This window comes from Narcine bancroftii, chromosome 5 (genome assembly GCF_036971445.1).
Source record: "Narcine bancroftii isolate sNarBan1 chromosome 5, sNarBan1.hap1, whole genome shotgun sequence".
NCBI classification, from domain to species: domain Eukaryota; kingdom Metazoa; phylum Chordata; class Chondrichthyes; order Torpediniformes; family Narcinidae; genus Narcine; species Narcine bancroftii.
In genome coordinates, this window is record NC_091473.1 from 98,247,795 (window position 1) to 98,267,763 (window position 19,969).

Sequence of the window (19,969 nt, forward strand, 5' to 3'; positions counted from 1 at the left end):
GTGTTCAACCACAGTCTAAAACTTATCCAACTGCCCTGCTCTCTCCTCATCGCCCCGTGTTGGTCTTCACACTGATCCCACTGCCCCGTGTCGGTCCTCACACTGATCCCACTGCCTTGCTCCCTCCCCACTGTCCCATGTCAGTCCCCTCATTGATCCCATTGCCTCACCCTCTCCCCATAGTCCTGTGTCGGTCCCCATACTGATCCCTAATTATAAATAAAAAGTTTACAGGTACACTACAGCATCCCATGGAGCTTTGCTAAGTATATAATATGGTGTTTGCACAATGTCCACATTGCACAACACCCAATTTTACAGAATGTATTGTTGACGTTAAGTGGTGCATACCCTGTATAGGGTTCAGGCATCTTCTGGGGAACTTGGAACATATCTCCCACGGATAAGGGGTACTAGTGTATATGGAAAACTGAGGATAGTGTTGGCACCCAATTGCCGTGGAAGCAATTCATTCCCAGCAGCAACTAAAACTTCGCTTTTCAAGGGAACATAGTGCTTAATGGCATAGTTAGGAGACAGGATACCAAGGTGGATCAGTTGCTATGAAAATAAATAAGCATATGGATCAGAAGTACTCATGATTACCTCTAAGTGCTGGGTTCAGACAATGGCTTGTCATTATTATGGTTGATATCACACCAGTGAACCCTCATCTGCATTCAATTTATTCAGGCCTTCGGGAGCTTTCAGCAGGGCTACAGTTACTTGGAATAATATATTTGCATTTTAAACAATTTGAAGCAGACCTCTCTCTCTTCAGCAGTCCAACCCATTTTTACTCAGATTCTGTTTTTCCCCCACAGCATGCATCTACATGTGTGATCTTATCAGAATAAGATCTCACATAATTTTGAGAATTATTTTCCACAGTTTGGGTAATGCAAGTTTATTGTATATGTCAGTTAATTTTACAGAAAATCTTATATCTGATAGTTATATCTAATGAGGTTAAAAAAAAAAAGAAGGGTCTTGAATAAAACAAACAAGATTCTGAAGGGTATTGAGAGAGTAGATGTGAAGATGTTTCCTCTTCTGGGAGAATCAAGAACAAAAGGTCACTGTTTAAAAATAAAGAATTTCTTATTTAAGACCTGAGGTGAATTTTTTTTTCAGACTTGTGAATTTTTAGATATCTGGTGTAATGGCTGTGGAAACAGTTTTTGACTTTTTTTAAGGAGGCAGATTCATAGATATTGCCACTCCCAAGTGGTTTATTCCTGTTTCTCATTTGTTTGTTTGGAAAGAATTGACAATATTGAAACTTATAAGAATGCAACATAGATACATGTACAGTTTCTTTTATTGTAATTGTAGATTGGATTGGAAAATAGAGACAAAAATCAAGATGAATTGTTCGCATGCTAACTCCTCGCAAGTTTCTCAATGATGGACTTATAATTTTTAAGAATGTAAGGTTTAAATACTTGTCTTTCTTAGAGTTACATCTCCATTGTTGCTCTATATCTAACATTTATAAAAGTATGTAATAATGCAAATCACCAATATTTAATATTCTCTTTCTGAGTACAACCAGTACTCATATGAAGTACTTCAAATATGAAACAGTTGAGAAGGAATGCGTTTAGGTATATTTTTGATGCTGGTATTTCCATTTTTCTCCAGTTTAATTTATCTCTTTCCCTCACACTTTGTTTTAACAGGAAATGAGCAAAGAAATACATGTTTATTGCAAGATTTAAAAGAACAAAACTTTCACAAAGATAGTGTTTTGTAACTTTTAAATCAGATTTCCAAGAGATTTTAAGTATACGATTTTGAAAGAGATTTTTCCAATGCCTATTCGTACAGCAATATCTATCATGTATTAGTCAATCAGCCTTTGGCTTAATTATGGAAACTCAGTTTTAGTTCAGCTGGATATGTAATTGAAGCAAAACAGACACATTTTTTTATCAAACTAACAATTAGTAGCATCTTCAACATGTCACACTACAGCCTGTTTCAATACCTTTTTCAACAGACGACATTAATTTCTATGCAGTCTTCTAGGGTTGTATTTAAAATTGAGGTAAATTTCATGAACTTCTGTAATTGTATAGTTCATACTTCTCATTTTCATTTTATCTAAATGCTAATCTGTTAATTGCTTGACATATCATTTACAGTATCTTCTTGAATCTGGCTAATTCAATACAATACTATAATAAGCACGCCAACTGGACTGAACTTGTTAATATATTCTTTCTCTATTTTCTCCATTCTTTTGTTCACTAATCACTTCTCAACTGATCAGAATTTAATGACTATATTCAAATGCATTTTTACAAATGATGCACAATGTAGTTATGTACTCTGGCAATTATATGTTCCCCAGTGTGTGACTTTGCTAATAATGTTCAAAACATGGTAGAAATAAAACATAAATGTTATTTTTGTTTTTATTAGATTGTATGCAGGTCCAGAGGTCGACATCTGGAGTTGTGGTGTGATTCTTTATGCTTTGCTGTGTGGGACACTACCTTTTGATGATGACCATGTCCCAACATTGTTTAAAAAGATCCGTGGTGGAGTCTTTTACATACCTGAGTATCTCAACCGCTCGGTAGCTAACCTTCTCATGCATATGCTGCAGGTTGACCCCCTGAAGCGGGCAACCATTAAAGAAATCAGGTATAACCATAACGTCTATCCATTTATAATATTTTTGCTTTCTTGAATTTTTCAGAGAATGTAATCCAAGGTTTAGATTATTTGGTCAAACACAGTCTATCCCGGGGTTGGGGGGTCAGTAAATCTATTCCCATATTATCTTCACCCATATCTCACCATGATGGGTGCCCAAATATAGTTCCACCTCTGAGGCAAAATTTTAATGTTAAAGTAACTTAATTTTTAATGAAATTAAAAAAAAAAAAAATCCTTCCTAGGTTCAGTCTGCCATGATCTAATTTCAGAAATGCAGTGGGTATTTTTGAGATAAATACTGATCAGCACTTTGCAATAATCTAAGAATAGTGCATTGCATAATAAACTATGGTGGAATGATGTTTGGAGATAATCATATTTGGAAATAGTCATACAGGTGTTAATGGCAATGGGAAGTGACTGGAAAATGGAGCTGAGGCCATGAACAGATCGATTATGATTTTATCAAAGGGTGATGCAGGCTTGAAAGGTTGTAGTAGATTATCTTTTGTTTATATTTGTTTTATTTTTGGAGTAGAATTCAAGATTAATCTTTGCTGTCCACAATTAAACTTAATTGAACCATTATTTTACTGACAGGGAACATGAGTGGTTTAAACACGATTTGCCAACTTACCTGTTCCCTGAGGATCCTGCATATGATTCCAATGTCATAGAAGAAGATGCAGTGAAGGAAGTTTGTGAGAAGTTTGAATGCACTGAGTCCGAAGTTATGAACAGTTTATACAGTGGTGATCCGCAGGATCAGCTTGCAGTGGCATACCATCTCATTATTGACAATCGGAGAATTATGAATCAAGCCAGTGAATTTTACCTTGCATCCAGCCCCCCAACAGGTTCATTCATGGATGATAATGGATTACACATCCCACCTGGTGTCAAAGCACATCCTGAGCGTATGCCACCTCTGATGGCAGATAGCCCAAAGGCACGCTGTCCACTGGATGCACTCAACACTACCAAACCCAAACCAATGGCACTGAAAAAAGCAAAATGGCACTTGGGAATTCGCAGTCAAAGTAAACCATATGATATCATGGCAGAAGTCTACAGAGCTATGCGACAGCTGGATTATGAGTGGAAGGTAAGAAACAATAAAAGGATCACATTCAGGAAAACAATTCTCACTTTGAGCTTTTTTTTTGTCATGTTCCTTGAACCCCTTAAGAGAAAAATCTTGATTGTTTCTATCCATCGGTGAGTACCATCTGTCTGAGAAATGATTCCTCTTTATAATTTCCTTTCTCCGCCACTTTTAGTTTTAATGATGAATCCTGGATGGTGGTATCATCTACGAGTGGTAGATTAGATGAGATGGATGATAGTGGGTGAGAGGGGAGGTGTATCATGCTGTCTAAGTTGATATTTCACTCCTTCTAGGGTGGAGTACATTTAAAGTGCATTGGCACATCATCCGATCATTCAAATTAATGGGGCTGAAAAATATATCTAGTCCCTCAGTTCAGCAATTTTTCAAAGACTCCTGGATTCCCTGGTGAGTACAGGGATAGAGCACAAGGTGAGGTGTACGTTGAATTGTGCAGTGGTGGTAGTAATGGAACATGCTTCTATGCATGCTGGAATTTGGTGGTGGTTCTACGTGGAGGCTCAGCAAGCTGTCAGCGTTCATTGCTTGTGGTTATGGGATTGGAGTCACAAGTCGCTTTCGGGTGCTCGGACGCAGATTATGTACCGGCAGACGCGGCTGGGGAAGTGCAGCTGGGACGTTCAGGTGGCCACGGAGAAGACACCTTTCTGTCACCTGAATGTGCCGGCTGAAGGAGAGCCGCGTCCAAGCGAACGCCAGCTCCTCTGGACTGTGGCCATGGTCCCACTGCTGCTTTCAGGTGCAACGGGGGATTCTCTGAGTCCGAGAATATACCTACAGGAGGAGGGTTAGGTAAGTGCTCCTGGCCGGGTTCTCTGCTTTTAGCTGGCCACCTGAAAGTGGCTACTGTTAAATCTGACCAGATATGGATACGTGAATTAATTAGATTTTTATACTACTTTGTAACTTGCTGGTTTCTTTGCTTCCAGAGTTTTAAAAAAGGACTTTGTGATTTGAACTATTTTTAATTTAAATCAAACTGAACCAATAATAATATGTGAAAATGTCATGAAAATCTTCCTCTGGGCATTAGTAAAACAACAATAATCTAGTGTCTAATTTTTGGAAATCCAGATAATACAACATCTGGTGTGCTCATTATTGCAGATTGTGTCCATAATGCAAGTGGGTGTGCAGACAAATTCAAAGCATTGTCTAGATGCCCAACCAGATTTAGAACACCGAGGATCAGTGGCTGGCGTTAAGGTCTGGAGTGCTTACTGCTCACTTTAAACCGATACCTTTCACTGGAAAATATATGAAAATACTCTGCAGCATGTTTTTAAAAAAATGCATCATACAAGGAGTACTACAAAGAGTAACATCCAATGCTTTGGAAAATATGCTCATTCAACTTAGCCAAATGCTGAGTGCCAGATTATTGGAGATTTTCTGTATGATGTGACTAATAATTAATATGCCATGATTGTGTTATAGATCCATTTGTTTTAAGGTTTCTGATTTTGATGGTTATTATTATACTTCAGGAATTAATGAGCCAACACAGTAGCTCCATGAATATTATTAAAACAAAACCTCCTGCATTCTGGCCATATAGAATATTCATTGCTTAATTTATTATTATTATTTTGATGAATGATTTTCTCTAATTGGGCATCAACTATTTGCAATAAGAAAGTAAATGGTAATAGTCAAACAGATTTAAGATGTAGACATCTGAAATGGGTTCCTTTAGTTTTGATCCAACTGTTCAATTTGTTAGCTTGGATAACTACTTACTCTTTTTTTTGTGTGTGTGTTGTGTTCAAACCCTTGTTTTGGATATTAGATGGCAGTTGCAAAGGGATGAAAAGAGTGAGCTAATGGGAGAAGTGTGGAGAAGATGAAGGTGGATTGTGGAATCCAGTGGCCAGATTCCACAATTGGTCTATTGTTTAAATTGCTTTGATCTCTTGAACATAGAAATTTATAATGCAACATTTTTCACATAATATTGTGACAATTAGACATTTTTCACGTCCCATCTATTTGTGATATGGAAACATCTTTAAATTAGTGTGACTTAAGATGAAATTAGTCAAGATAACTTGAACTTTAATTATCTATACTTGTTTTGGATTCACAGAATTGGTATACCTCTACTGTCGGACTGGAGCTGGCAATTCTTTCAACCATTCTTTCTTTAAAAAGCTTTATTGTTTTGCTCCAAAAGCACACTATGATTGTCATTTAGGGTTAGATTATGAGTAGTTTATGACTTGCACTCTTCTTTGAGTTGCTGATTTTTGACTGTTCAGGATAGTCTAATTTACTTCACTGTCTATTGTATGAACCGGATGGATTTGGAAAGTTAACTTTGATTAAAATTGAAGTGTAATTAATCTTACTCTGTGCGAGATTTGTAATAAATTATTTCCTCAAGGTGGTGAATCCTTATCATCTGCGTGTGCGTAGAAGGAATCCAGTAACTGGGAACAACGTGAAGATGAGTTTGCAGTTGTATCAAGTTGATAATCGCAGCTATTTGCTAGATTTCATGAGCATTGATGGTAAGGGTGACATCTGCTATGTTTGTCTAATTGAGCATTACCTTTATCGAAAACATGAATTGTATGTGTTTTTCCCCCCATTGGATTGTGAATTATAGTGCAATTTTGACAGATATGGATAGTGGCCTGAAATTTTGTGAAATGCTTAACTGACCAGTCATATTAATTACATTTTTCTACTGGTACATTATGCTGAAATTCCAAAGAATTTTGAGCTGAAAATGGAATATATAAAAGTCCTTAATACAAGTGAAAATCACTTTAAAAAAAAATCAGGACCAGACTTCCATCACATTCCTCTAAGTCTCCAATAGCCTGAAGCTTAACTTCGTAAATCTTATTAACTCTTTGGACTCTGACTATTTTTAACCTTATGTCATATCTACCTTTACAGTATTAAAGTACAGTATGTAATTGGTTATAAAACTAGTCCCAGAAAATCAGGACATGAGTATATGAGCTTGTTGGTAGTTGCAGAAAACTGGAACACAGAATCCAAAGTATTAATGCACAGTAGAGCTGTAATATTTAAGAAAATGCAATTTTTTAAAAAGATTCTGAATTCCAAAAATATGGTTTGTTTTGAGTAGAAATTAAGAAACCACAGTAAATTCAAGGAATGTGACATCACACATTTTACCCATAAATTTGTACCCTGCTCAGAACTGAGATAAATTTGAGAAATTCATTTGGCAGCAGATTCATGTTAGAGTGATCAATGATATCGATATTGGTATCAGTTTTACCCATAAATTTGTACCCTGCTCAGAACTGAGATAAATTTGAGAAATTCATTTGGCAGCAGATTCATGTTAGAGTGATCAATGATATAGATATTGGTATCAGTTTTACAATTTAGAATAAAAGAGAAAGCAAATGTGTGTGTATAGCGTACTAATAGACATATCAATGTGGCTTTGCACTGCATGGCTTCACACCATAATTTTTTAGCAAATTCCAGTTTTTTCTTTAACAGTTGGTGTCCTGTATCATTAATAGTAATGAGAAAAGTTGGAACTGTATAGCAGATAAGTTAAAGATTTGGTGGAACCCTGGAACTGGCTTGTGCTGATCATATAAACATTATGAACCGAACTCACTTTTACATCTTGCATATCTGGTTTGTACATTCCTGCTATTTTGTTTCTATTTCAGATTGCTGTATTTTCTTGCATTCACTGCATTTTACCTTGATTTCTTTGATTAGATGACGTTATGGAACAAAGGTCAGGCTCCTCTACTCCAAAACGTTCAGGGTCGACGGCTCTGCTACACAGACCGAGACTGAGTATTGATGCAGCAGCCATTGATGGCCAGCCTTTGACTCTCATTGGATCACTCCCCAGTTCATTGACTGGATGCTTGAGCTCTATAACTCCACGATATGGGAGCCACACGATGGATTTCTTTGAGATGTGTGCTAGCCTTATAACTACACTTGCTCGTTGACATTTTACAAAGCACTTTAATCTGTTGAAAAATCAGCTCTTTAACCTGTAAAGCTGTGCAAAAAAAATGCTATTTCCACTTTGCAAAACAATGTTTTACTTCAGTCCTTGTTATTTATAGTGCCAGTTTGCAGCTGGTTCTTTTGCTACTTTGACATAGTGGAAGCTGCAGGGCAGTATTTGCTTATGGCCATTTAGAAACTCTACAGGCATACACTGGAGTTTTATTTGTGGCATTTTTTTTTGTTTTCCAAATTCACAGGATTATACGGGTTTACAAACACAATTGTAAAAGCATAAGAAAGCATCAAATTTCATATAAAAGTAATGTACTTTAGAATATTTTGGTGATAATGTTAAAGAACAGATGAAATGTATAAAAAGATTTGTTGTAGTGCTCAGATTGTTCACATGAACTGGATGAGTTCACGGTTTACTCATAAACTAGGCTGTTGGTAGCCAGAATGGGAATTTCTATTCAGGTTAGTTGTGGCTAGAAAACAGATTATAACATAAAAGGAGGTAAACTGAATTGAAATTAATGTGAAGTAGCTGATTAAAATTGCATGTTTTAAGCAATTATGAAGGATTATTTTGATGGGAAGGATTACGTTTCCTAGTACAATTACAACAGGAATTATTCCATATATCAACATGTGTGATATTTAGGTTAAAGTGTCAAGCTTTGGAACTGTATTTGTTCTCACGTGTGTATTTCTCTTCAGCACACCTTTCAGTTGAACAAATTAGTAGCGTGCAAAGCTAAATGTAGTTAAATGTTTCCTGGTTTTTATTTAGCATTTACTGTGCTCTTGCAGTATAGACTGAGGGATGACATTCAAAACTGACACAAATGGTATTTTTGAACAGATCCTCAAAATCAGTTTCCTAACATTATGATTAACGTTATTTTCATTGGATTTCATAATCAACTTTGTAATGTCTAAAAAAACAAAAAAAAAAAAGATTTTTCACAAAACTTTAAGCGAAGTCGGGAAAGATAACTGCAAGAACTCCGGACGAGCAGCATCTGTGGACGCGAAGGTTAAGTTGACATATTGGGGCATCCCCTTTTCCAGCTGGTTCTACCTATTGCCTCTATCTCACTCCTCTGCCATGACTCACCACCGCACCCTCTCTCCACACCACCTTTCTACTGCTGAATACTGGCAATCTTTCCTGTTGCATCTCAGTCCTGATGAAGGGTTTCGACCTGAAACAGTGACTTGCATCTTTTGCCTCTTCTGATACTTTTTATCTGCTGAGTATTTCCAGTTTTGTGCTTGTTGAAGCAAATTTAAGATCAATTTTCTAATATAAAAACATAGGATGCTTCCAACGATAATAGCCCAAAGATTACTTTCGATTAGATGGCTGTCTTGTTGATTTATTTTTAATTTTTATTTCAGAAACTAAGTATTTTCAAGCTTGGTGACTCCACCTTGTCAATGATCTGGATTTTAATTGATTGAGAAGAGCAAGGAGATTGGATGATGAGATCACCTCCTTTCATGTGTCAAACCCAAGTATTTTTGATAAAGCATACAATAATTGTGAGCTAAAAATCCATGCGCTTATACACTGCCACTAAATTGGGACTTATGCCAGAATTCCAATATGCTAATCCTGGCCTCTGTTGCTTGGATGAATTGGATGGGGTGATGGTGGGCACACTGGATTAATTTTTTAATACGGTTCCCCAAGTCAGATGGATGGGCAATTAGCAACTTCTCAGACCAAAGCTTTGTTACCCTAGCTTGGATTTTCCCAGTTAGGTAGTACTTTCAAAGAAAAGAGTTCCATATACAGTTCTTGAAGAATGTGCACATTATAACTCATCCCTCCCATGAAGTAGGGCTTTCCACTCCTATCTTCTGGTTGCAAACAATTTGCACCGTATCTCTCTCGCTCAAATGATCCTAGTGAAGGTGAAGAACCAAGACATAAAATATCCTTGGCAAACGGGCTTAAAAAGAATTCCAAGACATTTTATACTTTAAAAGCAAGAGATGGTGACGAGGGAGAGAATGTATGCATGAAGTCAAGGGAAGTGGGCAAGGGACTGGATGAGTACATCAGTATTCAGCAAAGAGAAAACATAATAAAAGGGGGCATAGTGAGGAAAATGCTAATCTGTTAGGGCAATTTGAGATAAAGAAAGAGTTGGTGCAAGGTGTTTTGAAGAGCATTAAGGTGAATGTCACCAGAGTCTAATGGGATATTGAAAGATGATTGAAAGGGGGAAGTGAGATTGCTGGGGTCTTGACAAAGATCTTGGTATACTCACTGGCAGTGGTCGAGATTCTGAAGGATGAGAGTAGCCAAAGTTGTGCCTTTATACAAGAAAGGAAATAAGGATGTTGCAGTAATTTGTAGGTCGGTGAACTTCATCCAAGTGGTAGGGAAACTATTGGAAAGGATATGTATGGATAGGATTTGCATACATTTGAACAGTCATAGTCAGGTTAGAGACAGAGTTAGCTTTGTGAGGGGCAGGTGATGAGTGTAGAACAGTTGGTGTTGTCTGTAAGGACTTTACTAAGGCACTTGACATGGTCCAGGGATGCAGATGCACGAGATCCATAGTAAATAGATAGTTTGAATTCAGAATTGGCTGGCCTATAGAAGATATAGGAAAAATGGCAGATGGAGTTTAATCTGAACATGTGAGATGTTGCACTTTGGGAGATTAAATGTAAAGGGAAAGTAATTTATAGCAAAAACTTTGATGTGCATAGGCTTCTTGGAGTTCAGATCCATGGATTCTTAAAAGTGGCTATGCAAGTAGTTGGAATAGCAAAGAAAGAGTATGACATGCTTACCTGCATTGGGCAGAGCTGTGAGTATAAAAGTAAGGAAGTCACGTTTCAACTTTGTGAAACTTTGGTTCAGCTGAATTTGGAGAATTGCCACCCTTATTATTCAGAAGGATGTCGGAACTTTGGAAAAGGTACAGAAGAGATTTACTAGGATGTTACCTGGATTAGAGGTTATGAGCTGCAGAGAAGGGTTGGATAATCTGATGGAGGACCAAAGCGGGTCAATGAGATTAAAAAAAAACCTCACAATAAAGGGTATAGGCTTGAGACTTCAACTATTCTTAACTGAGGTTACTTCACCAGCTGAGTTTCTCCAGCAGAATGTGTTTAGCTTAAGAGCCCAGCATCTGCAGCCTGGTGTATGTCTCCAGTTTGGATGTGCTGGAGCGTCTTGGAGGCTGATAAAAGTTGATAAGATTAAAAGAGGCATTGATAAGGTACACAGATTTTTCTCCCAGCGTCAAAATGTGAAACAATGCTTTATTTAACCCATTCTAAACAATTTTCACCATTTTAAAGTCTAGGCAAATTTCAGTGCTACAATGAAGAGAATATAGGTTGACCAAGTTTATTTTCTGCTTTGATAAGATGGTTTTATATTGTTACTAGTTAATATTAAAAAATCAAGTGTTTAAATGACGTTGAACTACGGAGTGGTCTAGAGTTTCATGTGAACTTCTAACAGTGAAATGATTTTACAATGCAAAAATTCAGTAAAATATGGTGTAACTGTGTAATGTCATGCTCCAACATAACTTTATTTGACTTTAGCACTCAATACCGAGACACATAATCAAAACAATTGGAAATTAATAGTATTTGGTCAATTTTTAAGTTAATAAATGCTGTGAATACCATGATATTCTTTTGTTATGGTCCCGGTACCCACTAAAACCGTATCATAATAGTGTTCGTGTACAAGCCTAGGGATAATGATTCTGAAATGTTGAATATTGATGATGTTAAACCTTGCTCAAATAATGTTCATGCAAATTTTTCATCAACGTAAATAATTACCGCTTCAAAAATGCACATCCAAAAAGTAGCTTTATTTTCGAGTATATTTTTCAGCATTTTACACTCTGTGAAAATGGGTGGGGGGGGGGGGAGTTGATAGTTTCTGCAGTAACGAAACAACAGTCTGTTTTAGAACATCAAGATTGTGCAGCATTTGTACTCAGATGAATGTTTGTTAATCATCAGAAAATTGAATACATATACTATGTTGAGAAATGCCAGCAGTAAGTTTGGGGTGTATGAATATACAAGTTTAAAATTATTGCTTGAACTCTGCCATCCATTTCCCAGCAGTAGTTCATCTTGTTGAGATTCTGAGCAGTTAGCTTGGGAATCTGCTTTTTTACACCCTGCACCATTTTTCCTGGCAAGGGATCTGCAAGCCTGTTGATTTTTCTGGACTTCAGTGGCAAAACATGCACAAGGCAATTTATTTAATTTTTCTTTTACATACATTTGGTTGTTCAAGATTTTTAATTTTGAGTTTTTAGATTTCAAATTTTAAAAAATTCAGACATTCAGACATTTTTAAATGCTAACAGCTGTGACAGCCAATGAATCGAGGGACCAAGTATTTGCCATCTGTCGGATTATCAGAGATTCTGAGGTCTGCAGCAGCTTCCATCTCAGGATGCTGAAACACCCTGTGGCAGGAAAGAAGCACCTTCCCCCCCCCCCCCCCACACCCTGCATCAAGTTGATGCAGTAAAGGGACAACAATGAAGTGTGTGCTGGTACAATCTAAGACTGTATGTTTACACCAAGTATTATAAAGTTGTACGTGATTATTGCTGTGTAAGATCCATAAGAAAGAATAACAATATTCAACATAAAATACATAGTTTCTTGGAGCTCCAAAATATTTGGAAATGAGTTAAAACTTATAGAGCGTCTTTTTTGACAAATTGAGTGTTTAGTGAGGATTGTGATAGACATGCCACAAAATAATTTTAACAAGGACTTTTGTTCATATGATTTATAATACAAATCGACGTATTTTTGAATTAGAATTTAATTTCTAATTTCTATGGGTGAATTAGAAAAATAGGTCATGTTGAATAACATTTAATAATGCCATGCAAAGTAAATCTGGTGTACTGTCTTAAATGTTTTTTTGTCAAGTACCCCAAATAATATTCATTATCTGAAATTATTTAATCTGGATGCATCTTGCAGCATTTTGTGATAAAGAGGAATGAATACAAGTTACTTGGGACTTGTTAGCTGATGACCACCAATAAAATTAATGTCCTGTTTCTTATGTAATTTGAATGACAGTTAATTGCAGAATGAGTAACTTTGCTGCACTGATTGCTATTAATAATAATGACAAATTTTAAACAATATTCCACTGGACTTGATGCTGGATATGTAATACGTTGGTCTTTTAAACATGGCATCTTGTCAAAGAATATCACTTAACAAAATAGAAGTAAATGTGGAGCAGAAGGAATGCAGAGAGATTAAAATTCCTTGTTTTATGGCTGGTGGCCCAGAACAGAATATTGGCTGCATTGGTTGTGATGAGTGCAGTGCAAAGTGTGATCTATTCCAAATGTGTTTTTGATATGGCAGTAGGAAGCAGGTTACACTGGTTCGTGAATTGTTAATATCTTTGTTGAAGGAAATTCCAAGACACCAAGGTTATTCTTTAAAATTCTTTTAAGGATGAGTCAGAGAAGTTAAAGTAATAATGAATATTTTATACTAATAAGGTTCTATTTTTAAATATATCGTACACAATAGAATTTGATTGAATTAGTTGCCAGTATCAACTTAATAACTGGATTTGACATGTTTAAGAGATAGAAAGAGGTTGGCAAATTAATTTTTCATAAACAAAGCTAACTATTAATACCTGATTACATGTGGATAGCTCTGAAAATTAATTGGACTGAAAACATTGGCTACTTTTTCAGTTGAGCAGCTTATGGGGAGGGACAAAGTTGATGAATGTTTAAAATCTAACAGATCTTCCCTCAGAACTCAGACATCCTGCCTTGTTACTTATTGTAAATCCTTAAGTAATAGAAAAGGATTTATAAATTATTATAAGCACCGAAGATGTACAAATGATGCACCTGATCTGCAATTTGGGCATCAATGGAACTGAAAGACGTACTTTAATGTTTAGAATATGTGCAATATGTTTATTCAGGCAACCAATAAAGGAAACAAAAAATGATGTAACTTTAAAACTTAACAGAGGTTGGAACTCTAAATTCTCTTTTTATCTAACCTGCCACACTTGACAAGTGCTGGTTAATCATAGATCTTGATGAAACTAAATTTGGCCCAGTCACTCAGTGCAGATATTTTTAGTTTTACTTTTAAACTTGCAACTAAGTTTTCTTTGTTCTCAAATTGCTTCTCACAAAACATACCTGAAGGGGATAATCTGCTCCCAGGCCTCCATTCTAATGACTTTTAAAAATATATGATGCAGGCTGGGAGGTTTAATCTCCCTTCTTGCAGAGAGATGCAAAATCCAACTTTGGTCTTCCTAAAAAAAATATTGTTGAAATAAAATATTTCATGTGATTAATGAATACTCAGTGTACTATAATCAAGAAAATATTAATTTCTAAACTGAAATTGGATATGATGAGGAGATTCAACCTTTAATAATCCTTTCAAATCTTAATATTTAATGATTCGGAGCAGCATCCATTGTCAAATTTTCTTTTTACTTGCTCTTAATATTTGTGTTGAAACTATATTTAATTAAGGCACCCATTGTGACTGTTTTAGTTGATGATTAAGAGTTAAATCAATTACTTTTTGTCCTGGAGTAGTTTAAGGTTGTGACTTCTTAATATAATAATATTTCCTGGGCCACTTGTGAGGCATTTGTGCCATATGCTTAAAGCATAATAATGCAGCTAATGTCACTTCCTAGAGTTGCAGTCGACAGTCAATGAGTGAAAGGTAGTGCCTTTTCTGTCGTCACTTTCCATGTACTGTGGGGTTTTCATCCTACATTAAACTTGTCACTTCTCAATGCCAAGGAGTGTAATTAATTCAGCTAATTTTCCTTCCCAAGTTTATAAAGGTATTAGATCATATGTGAAGGAAATTGATGTCTGGCAAGCAGGATTAGATGAAAAAGAAACTGTAGAATTTGTTACTTTTTTCAGACTTTCTTCTGATGGGTCATTCAGGGCACAACTTAATTTATTAATGTATGCTACTGTCCACAAAAACATCATTTAAAATATTTAAATAGATTTTGATCTTAACATGAATAATTGATTGTTTAAATTAGCTCATTCTTAAAGGCTTAAAATATTTTAATTAGTGGACTTCCCCTTTGAAAGCAAGGTATATTTTTTGAAGCAATTCATATAAAAATCGATCTTTTTAATGTTCTTGGACTAATGTAATACTGTATTAGGTTTGTGTTGTAGAGTAACAAATGCATTAAAATAGACCTGGTAAGTTTGTACTATGCTTCTCATTTGAATGAGTGGCTTTGTGCACACATTATTCTGTGTTCCTGGCGAAAATACAAACCTGGAATGTTATATTGACTGAATATGTGGCACTGTGACCTAATGAAATATTAGCTCTACAAGGTTCTTAAACATTTAATAATATAATGTAAATATGAGTAGTAAAGCAATTCAGGTAGTGTGCTAAAGTTTAAATATTTTATTGTTCTTCACATTTAAACTTAAAATACGATAATGAATGTTTTGACTACTTTGTAATAATGCTGTGAATTTAAGATATTGAGTTGGTAATAGAGCTGTGAAGGTAATTAATAACTCATGGGTACGTGTCAGATTAAAGTATCAGAACATGGGAATGTTAACAAAAAGAATGTTAACATTGGAGGAACTCAGCGGATCAAACAGACATAACTGACATTTCGGGCTTGAGCCCTTCATCAAGCCATTGAAAAATGTTGGCAGACGTCTGCATAAAAGGGTAAGGGGGCAGGTGTGGTCACCAAGGCAGGAGGTAATAGTTGGAGAAGGGAGAGAAGGCACAGCAGCAGCAAGGGGAGGAGGAATGACTAGGTGAATAGAGAGGGAAGGGGGTAGAGCGCTAACAATGGGGAAGGGAACGGAGGAGGAGAGGAGAGGTTAGCAGAAGCATCTATGTTAATACCATCCGGCTGGAGACGTGGTTTCCAAATTACAGGTGGTCCTGGTGAGATGGTACACGAGGCCGTGGACAGACATGTGAGTGTGGGAATGTTAAGTGTTTGGTCTTCTCAGTGTTTTATTGGATTTATTTATCACATAATGTTCCATGAGTGCCATAGTTGCAGCACTTTATCTGCACTTCAAGTATTTAAAGTAATTCAAAACTATCTTTTAATGTACAAAAGTTGTTGAACTTGCATTTAAATATAGTGGAGAGTAAATTTGAGATGGAATTTCAGGTGGATGGTGATTTTTATGTTCAGCTTTTCTTAATTCCATTTGTTTAATACACTGATGCCAAAGACAGAATAACTCAGCTCTTTAGTATGTTTGGGTAAAAAAAGTGAATTGGAAATTGAGTTGTTAATAAATTGAGTCATTTGACAAAAACTAATCCACATAATATTATTGATAAATTCTTCAAACACTTTATTGATGATTGAGTGGAAGCTGAGGCAAGTGGCAAAATTGGTAGATGGAACAATTAATGGAGATATTTAAGTAATTTCCCAGTTTTCTCCGATTGCATGGTAGTTGCAGTGAAACAATTTGGAAGTACAAGTTGCCTGGTAAACAGATTTTTAGCACTGCAGTCAGGATGCTTTTGGTGCTTATACCCCTGTTGTGTTCAGAGTGACATTTGCCACCTTTTGTTGTGGTGAGGATATCAAAAGCAGCTTGAAATGGATCATCTCTTCAACTCTTCAGGTTGAAGATATTTGCCAACATCAACCTTGTCTTTTTGTGCTTATTTACTGGCCTCTGCCTAGACCGAGGATGGATATGTATATGATGCTGCCTTGATGTGGTTTGTGTGTAATTTTCCATTAATGTTGGTGTACAGGTCGTTGTTTAAAGTATGTGCTATCTAGATATGTATGTTGTAACCTCAGTGTTGACACCTCGTTTCCAAATCCTGCTGCTGTTTTCATGTGTATTTTCTACACTCCTCATTGAACTGGAGTTGGTCTAGTTGAATGGTTCTCTAGATAAAGAAATAATCAGGACCATGAAAATACTGTGCTGAATATAATTCTGCTACTGTTTGCCAACTGCACCTCACACATAAACATTTTAAAGAGTATCCCAAATGTGTATGTGCAACTTTGACTCCAGTTTAGCAGTGATTGTAACCAGTGCTATCAGGAACAAATTGATTATGCAGATTAGCAAGCATGGGGACATGTAAACTTTTCTCTTCATGGTTCTTTCCATCACCATCCTTAGGCTGTGAATGAGATTTTTTTCAACAATCTTAATTACATCAACTGCAGGAGGTTCTGTTGCTATCATGTTCACATGGATGAACTTTAATTTGAGCATCAAGATTAAGTGGATTTTGCTATCTTAAACGAGAAATTAGTAGTAAGGGTCTGCGCCATACCCAATTCCCAAACATTAATAGTTTAAATTGCTGAAAGATTTAAAATGAGTTTTCCACATAATGATGTATTTGCTGGAAAATCTCAAGTACCCCTGTATAGTTTATTCAAACTGTACCCATGGGCAGCCACATTGTGCATGATCTTTCGTGTGGATGTGACACCAAATAATCTATTCCAGCAATGATGTAAATGAAGGCTTCTTGTTCCCATTATGTTTGGAACACACCTCAATGTTGAACAAAATGAGCAAGTTTACTTTTCTAAATTGTTGCTTAATAGTTGGTCACTATTTCAAAAACTTAAATCAATGTTTAAAAAATTTTTTAAAAATTTCTTTATCAAAGGAATATCCACCACTGCTATCAAAAATTAATATTTTAGTGAAGCCAAACAATACTGGATTTGTTAGCTGTGGGATATCATGAATTTTTATGTGCTGGATTAGCAGTTGATTGCTGCATGACAAGTCGATTTAAATTTTATTTGCTGTGAAGATCAGCATGGATGCGCTGCTTGCAATTTTGTGGTAGTTTGGACCCATCAGGCATAAAACAACTGATTTTAGTCTTCATTACTGAATAGCTCTCTTGTTGCCTTAAAACTTGGGCATTCCCATCTTGATAGTTTTTTTAAATGTATTTGTATAAAGATGTTATTTTTCCTGTTTGCAAGAATGAAATAATGTTGTTTGAATAAAAAATATGCTGGAAATACGCAGTAGATCAGGCAGCATCTGTGGAAGAAAATAGATGGTTGTTTCTGGACTGGAAACATTGACTTGATTCTACAGAAGATGGTACCTGATCTGCATTTTCTATTTTTGTTTCTGATTTTTGAGTATTATATTTGAGGGGTTTCCAACAGAGGTTGTGAATGTTTATCTATTTCAATGTACTAACCATGTAATTGTATTATTGCAGTATGTGACTAATGCTGTGCTAGCATCAGTTCTAGGCCCATTGTTATTTACCATCTAGATCATTTAAATCGATGACAATGTGGTAAATTGGATTAGCAAGGTTGCAGATGACACGAAGATTGGAAGTGTAGTTGTTAGATAAGATACAAATCAGAGGACATGGGGTATGGGTGAAAGGGGAGTAGTTTACAGGGAAATTTCTTCAGAGGTTTTCAAAGCTTGCAGAGGAATCTGAACCAGCTGGAAAATTGGTAGATGGTATTTAATGCAAACAAGGGTGAAGTGTTGCAATTTGGAAGGACTAACCAAGGTAAGACATACACAATAAGGCACTGAGGAGTGCAGTAGGACAGAGGGATCTGAGATTACAGATGCATAATTCACTGAAAGTGGAGTGACAGGAAGATAGGATTGCTAAGAGATTTTTGGCACGTTGGCCTTCATAAATCAAAGTATTGAGTATAGGAATGTTATGGTAAAGTTGTACAAGACATTGGTGAGGCCAAATTTGGAGTATTGTGTGTCGTTTAGGTCACCTTTCTACAAGAAAGATCAATAAAATTGAAAGCATGCAGAGAAAATTTACTGGGATTTGAGGAACAGGGAAAGGTTAAAACTTTATTCCCTGGATTATGGATAGAATAAGAAGGGGAGACAAAATTATGATGGTTATAAACAAAGTACTGTAAATGCAAGTAGCCTGTTTTCCAGTGAGGTTAGATGAGATACAAACCAGAGAATTTTAGAGGGAACATTAGGGGGAATTTTTTCAAACACAGTGATGGGAGTATGGAATGAACTGCCAGCTGAAATGGTGAATTCACCCTCGAGTTTAACATCTAAGAAATGAATAGCCAAACCATTACCAGAAACAGAAAAGTTTTGTCACTGAGATTGCACAAAATAAGACGCCCTAACAATCCAAAACTTGAGCCACTGAGTTCAACGGGCCAACATCTGAGGTAAGTTGAGATCTGGAATTCCTTAGTAACATGTGGAAATTACTATTGGCTAGAATAGTGAAGGCAATATCTATGTAGTGAGTTTGATCAGTTTACATGGCATGGCAACACATCCACACATGTAGATGTTAGAGTGGCTTAATTGTGTTCCTTAGGATAGGACAATATTTACTGGAAAATTGGAAGTCTCTCACCATCAATGATATTATTAACATTTTCATTCATGACTTGTGTTTTCATCAGAAGTGAGAGTTCAAATTAAACTTCATTTTGATGAAACTTAAGAAATAGAAATGACCAACCTGGGTGTGTGGTCAGTTTAAAAACACTCCATGTAATCCAAATTTGTGGTAAGGAATGGGTCAGAGAGCAGGTAGAGTCTGTGGGAGCCTGGTACAGTTTCGCAGCACTATATGATATAGTCTTCCATAATGAATCTGGCAGCTTAAAGGCAAAAAAAAACGCTGCTATTTCTTGAAAAGCGCATTATCACAGAGGTGGAGTAGAGTTTGGTAGGAGGTTAAAATTGAGGCATGACCTTGGTATTTACAGAATGTTTGTGTCATTACCACAGCTGTACTGTAGCTACACAATACCAGGGTGCTCTCACTAATAACAGCAAATTAGTTACCAATAAATTTGATTGCATGATTTTTAACAGTTTAACTTGTACTGTTGTGACAGCAGAAAACTGACTATTCTGATGTGTGTGTGCGCCTCATCTTTGTTTCTGAAATGTAATGCACTGCATGGTATCATGGTTGCTATTTGCACTTTAATAAAAAATAATCAAGAATACAAAGTTTTCTGCTCTCTTTTTAAATGTGTTATTTACATACAACTATGGTATGTCCATAGGGGAGTTATTTCCACTCCTGTTCTTTTTCAAGTAATGTCAGTTTATTTTTGATTTTGAATTGCAAAAATCTAACTTTTCAGTAGTAATTAACATTAATCTAGTA

General features: G+C 36.1%; 1 protein-coding gene across 2 annotated transcripts in view; it reads left to right on the forward strand.

Annotated features, from left to right (window-relative positions):
- Positions 1-19,796, forward strand: part of prkaa2 (protein kinase, AMP-activated, alpha 2 catalytic subunit) — a 48,895-nt gene extending 29,099 nt beyond the window's left edge. Inside the window, exons 6-9 of one of the 2 annotated variants that reach the window (XM_069938483.1) lie at positions 2,428-2,652; positions 3,268-3,772; positions 6,180-6,306; positions 7,514-19,796. In XM_069938483.1, coding sequence (XP_069794584.1) covers positions 2,428-2,652; positions 3,268-3,772; positions 6,180-6,306; positions 7,514-7,755 — 1,099 coding nt within the window. In that variant the 3' untranslated portion in view covers positions 7,756-19,796. Of the gene's footprint in view, positions 1-2,427; positions 2,653-3,267; positions 3,773-6,179; positions 6,307-7,282; positions 7,366-7,513 lie in introns of those variants that run through there. The other variant, XM_069938485.1, reaches the window with a different exon arrangement.
- Positions 19,797-19,969: the final 173 nt, after the last annotated feature.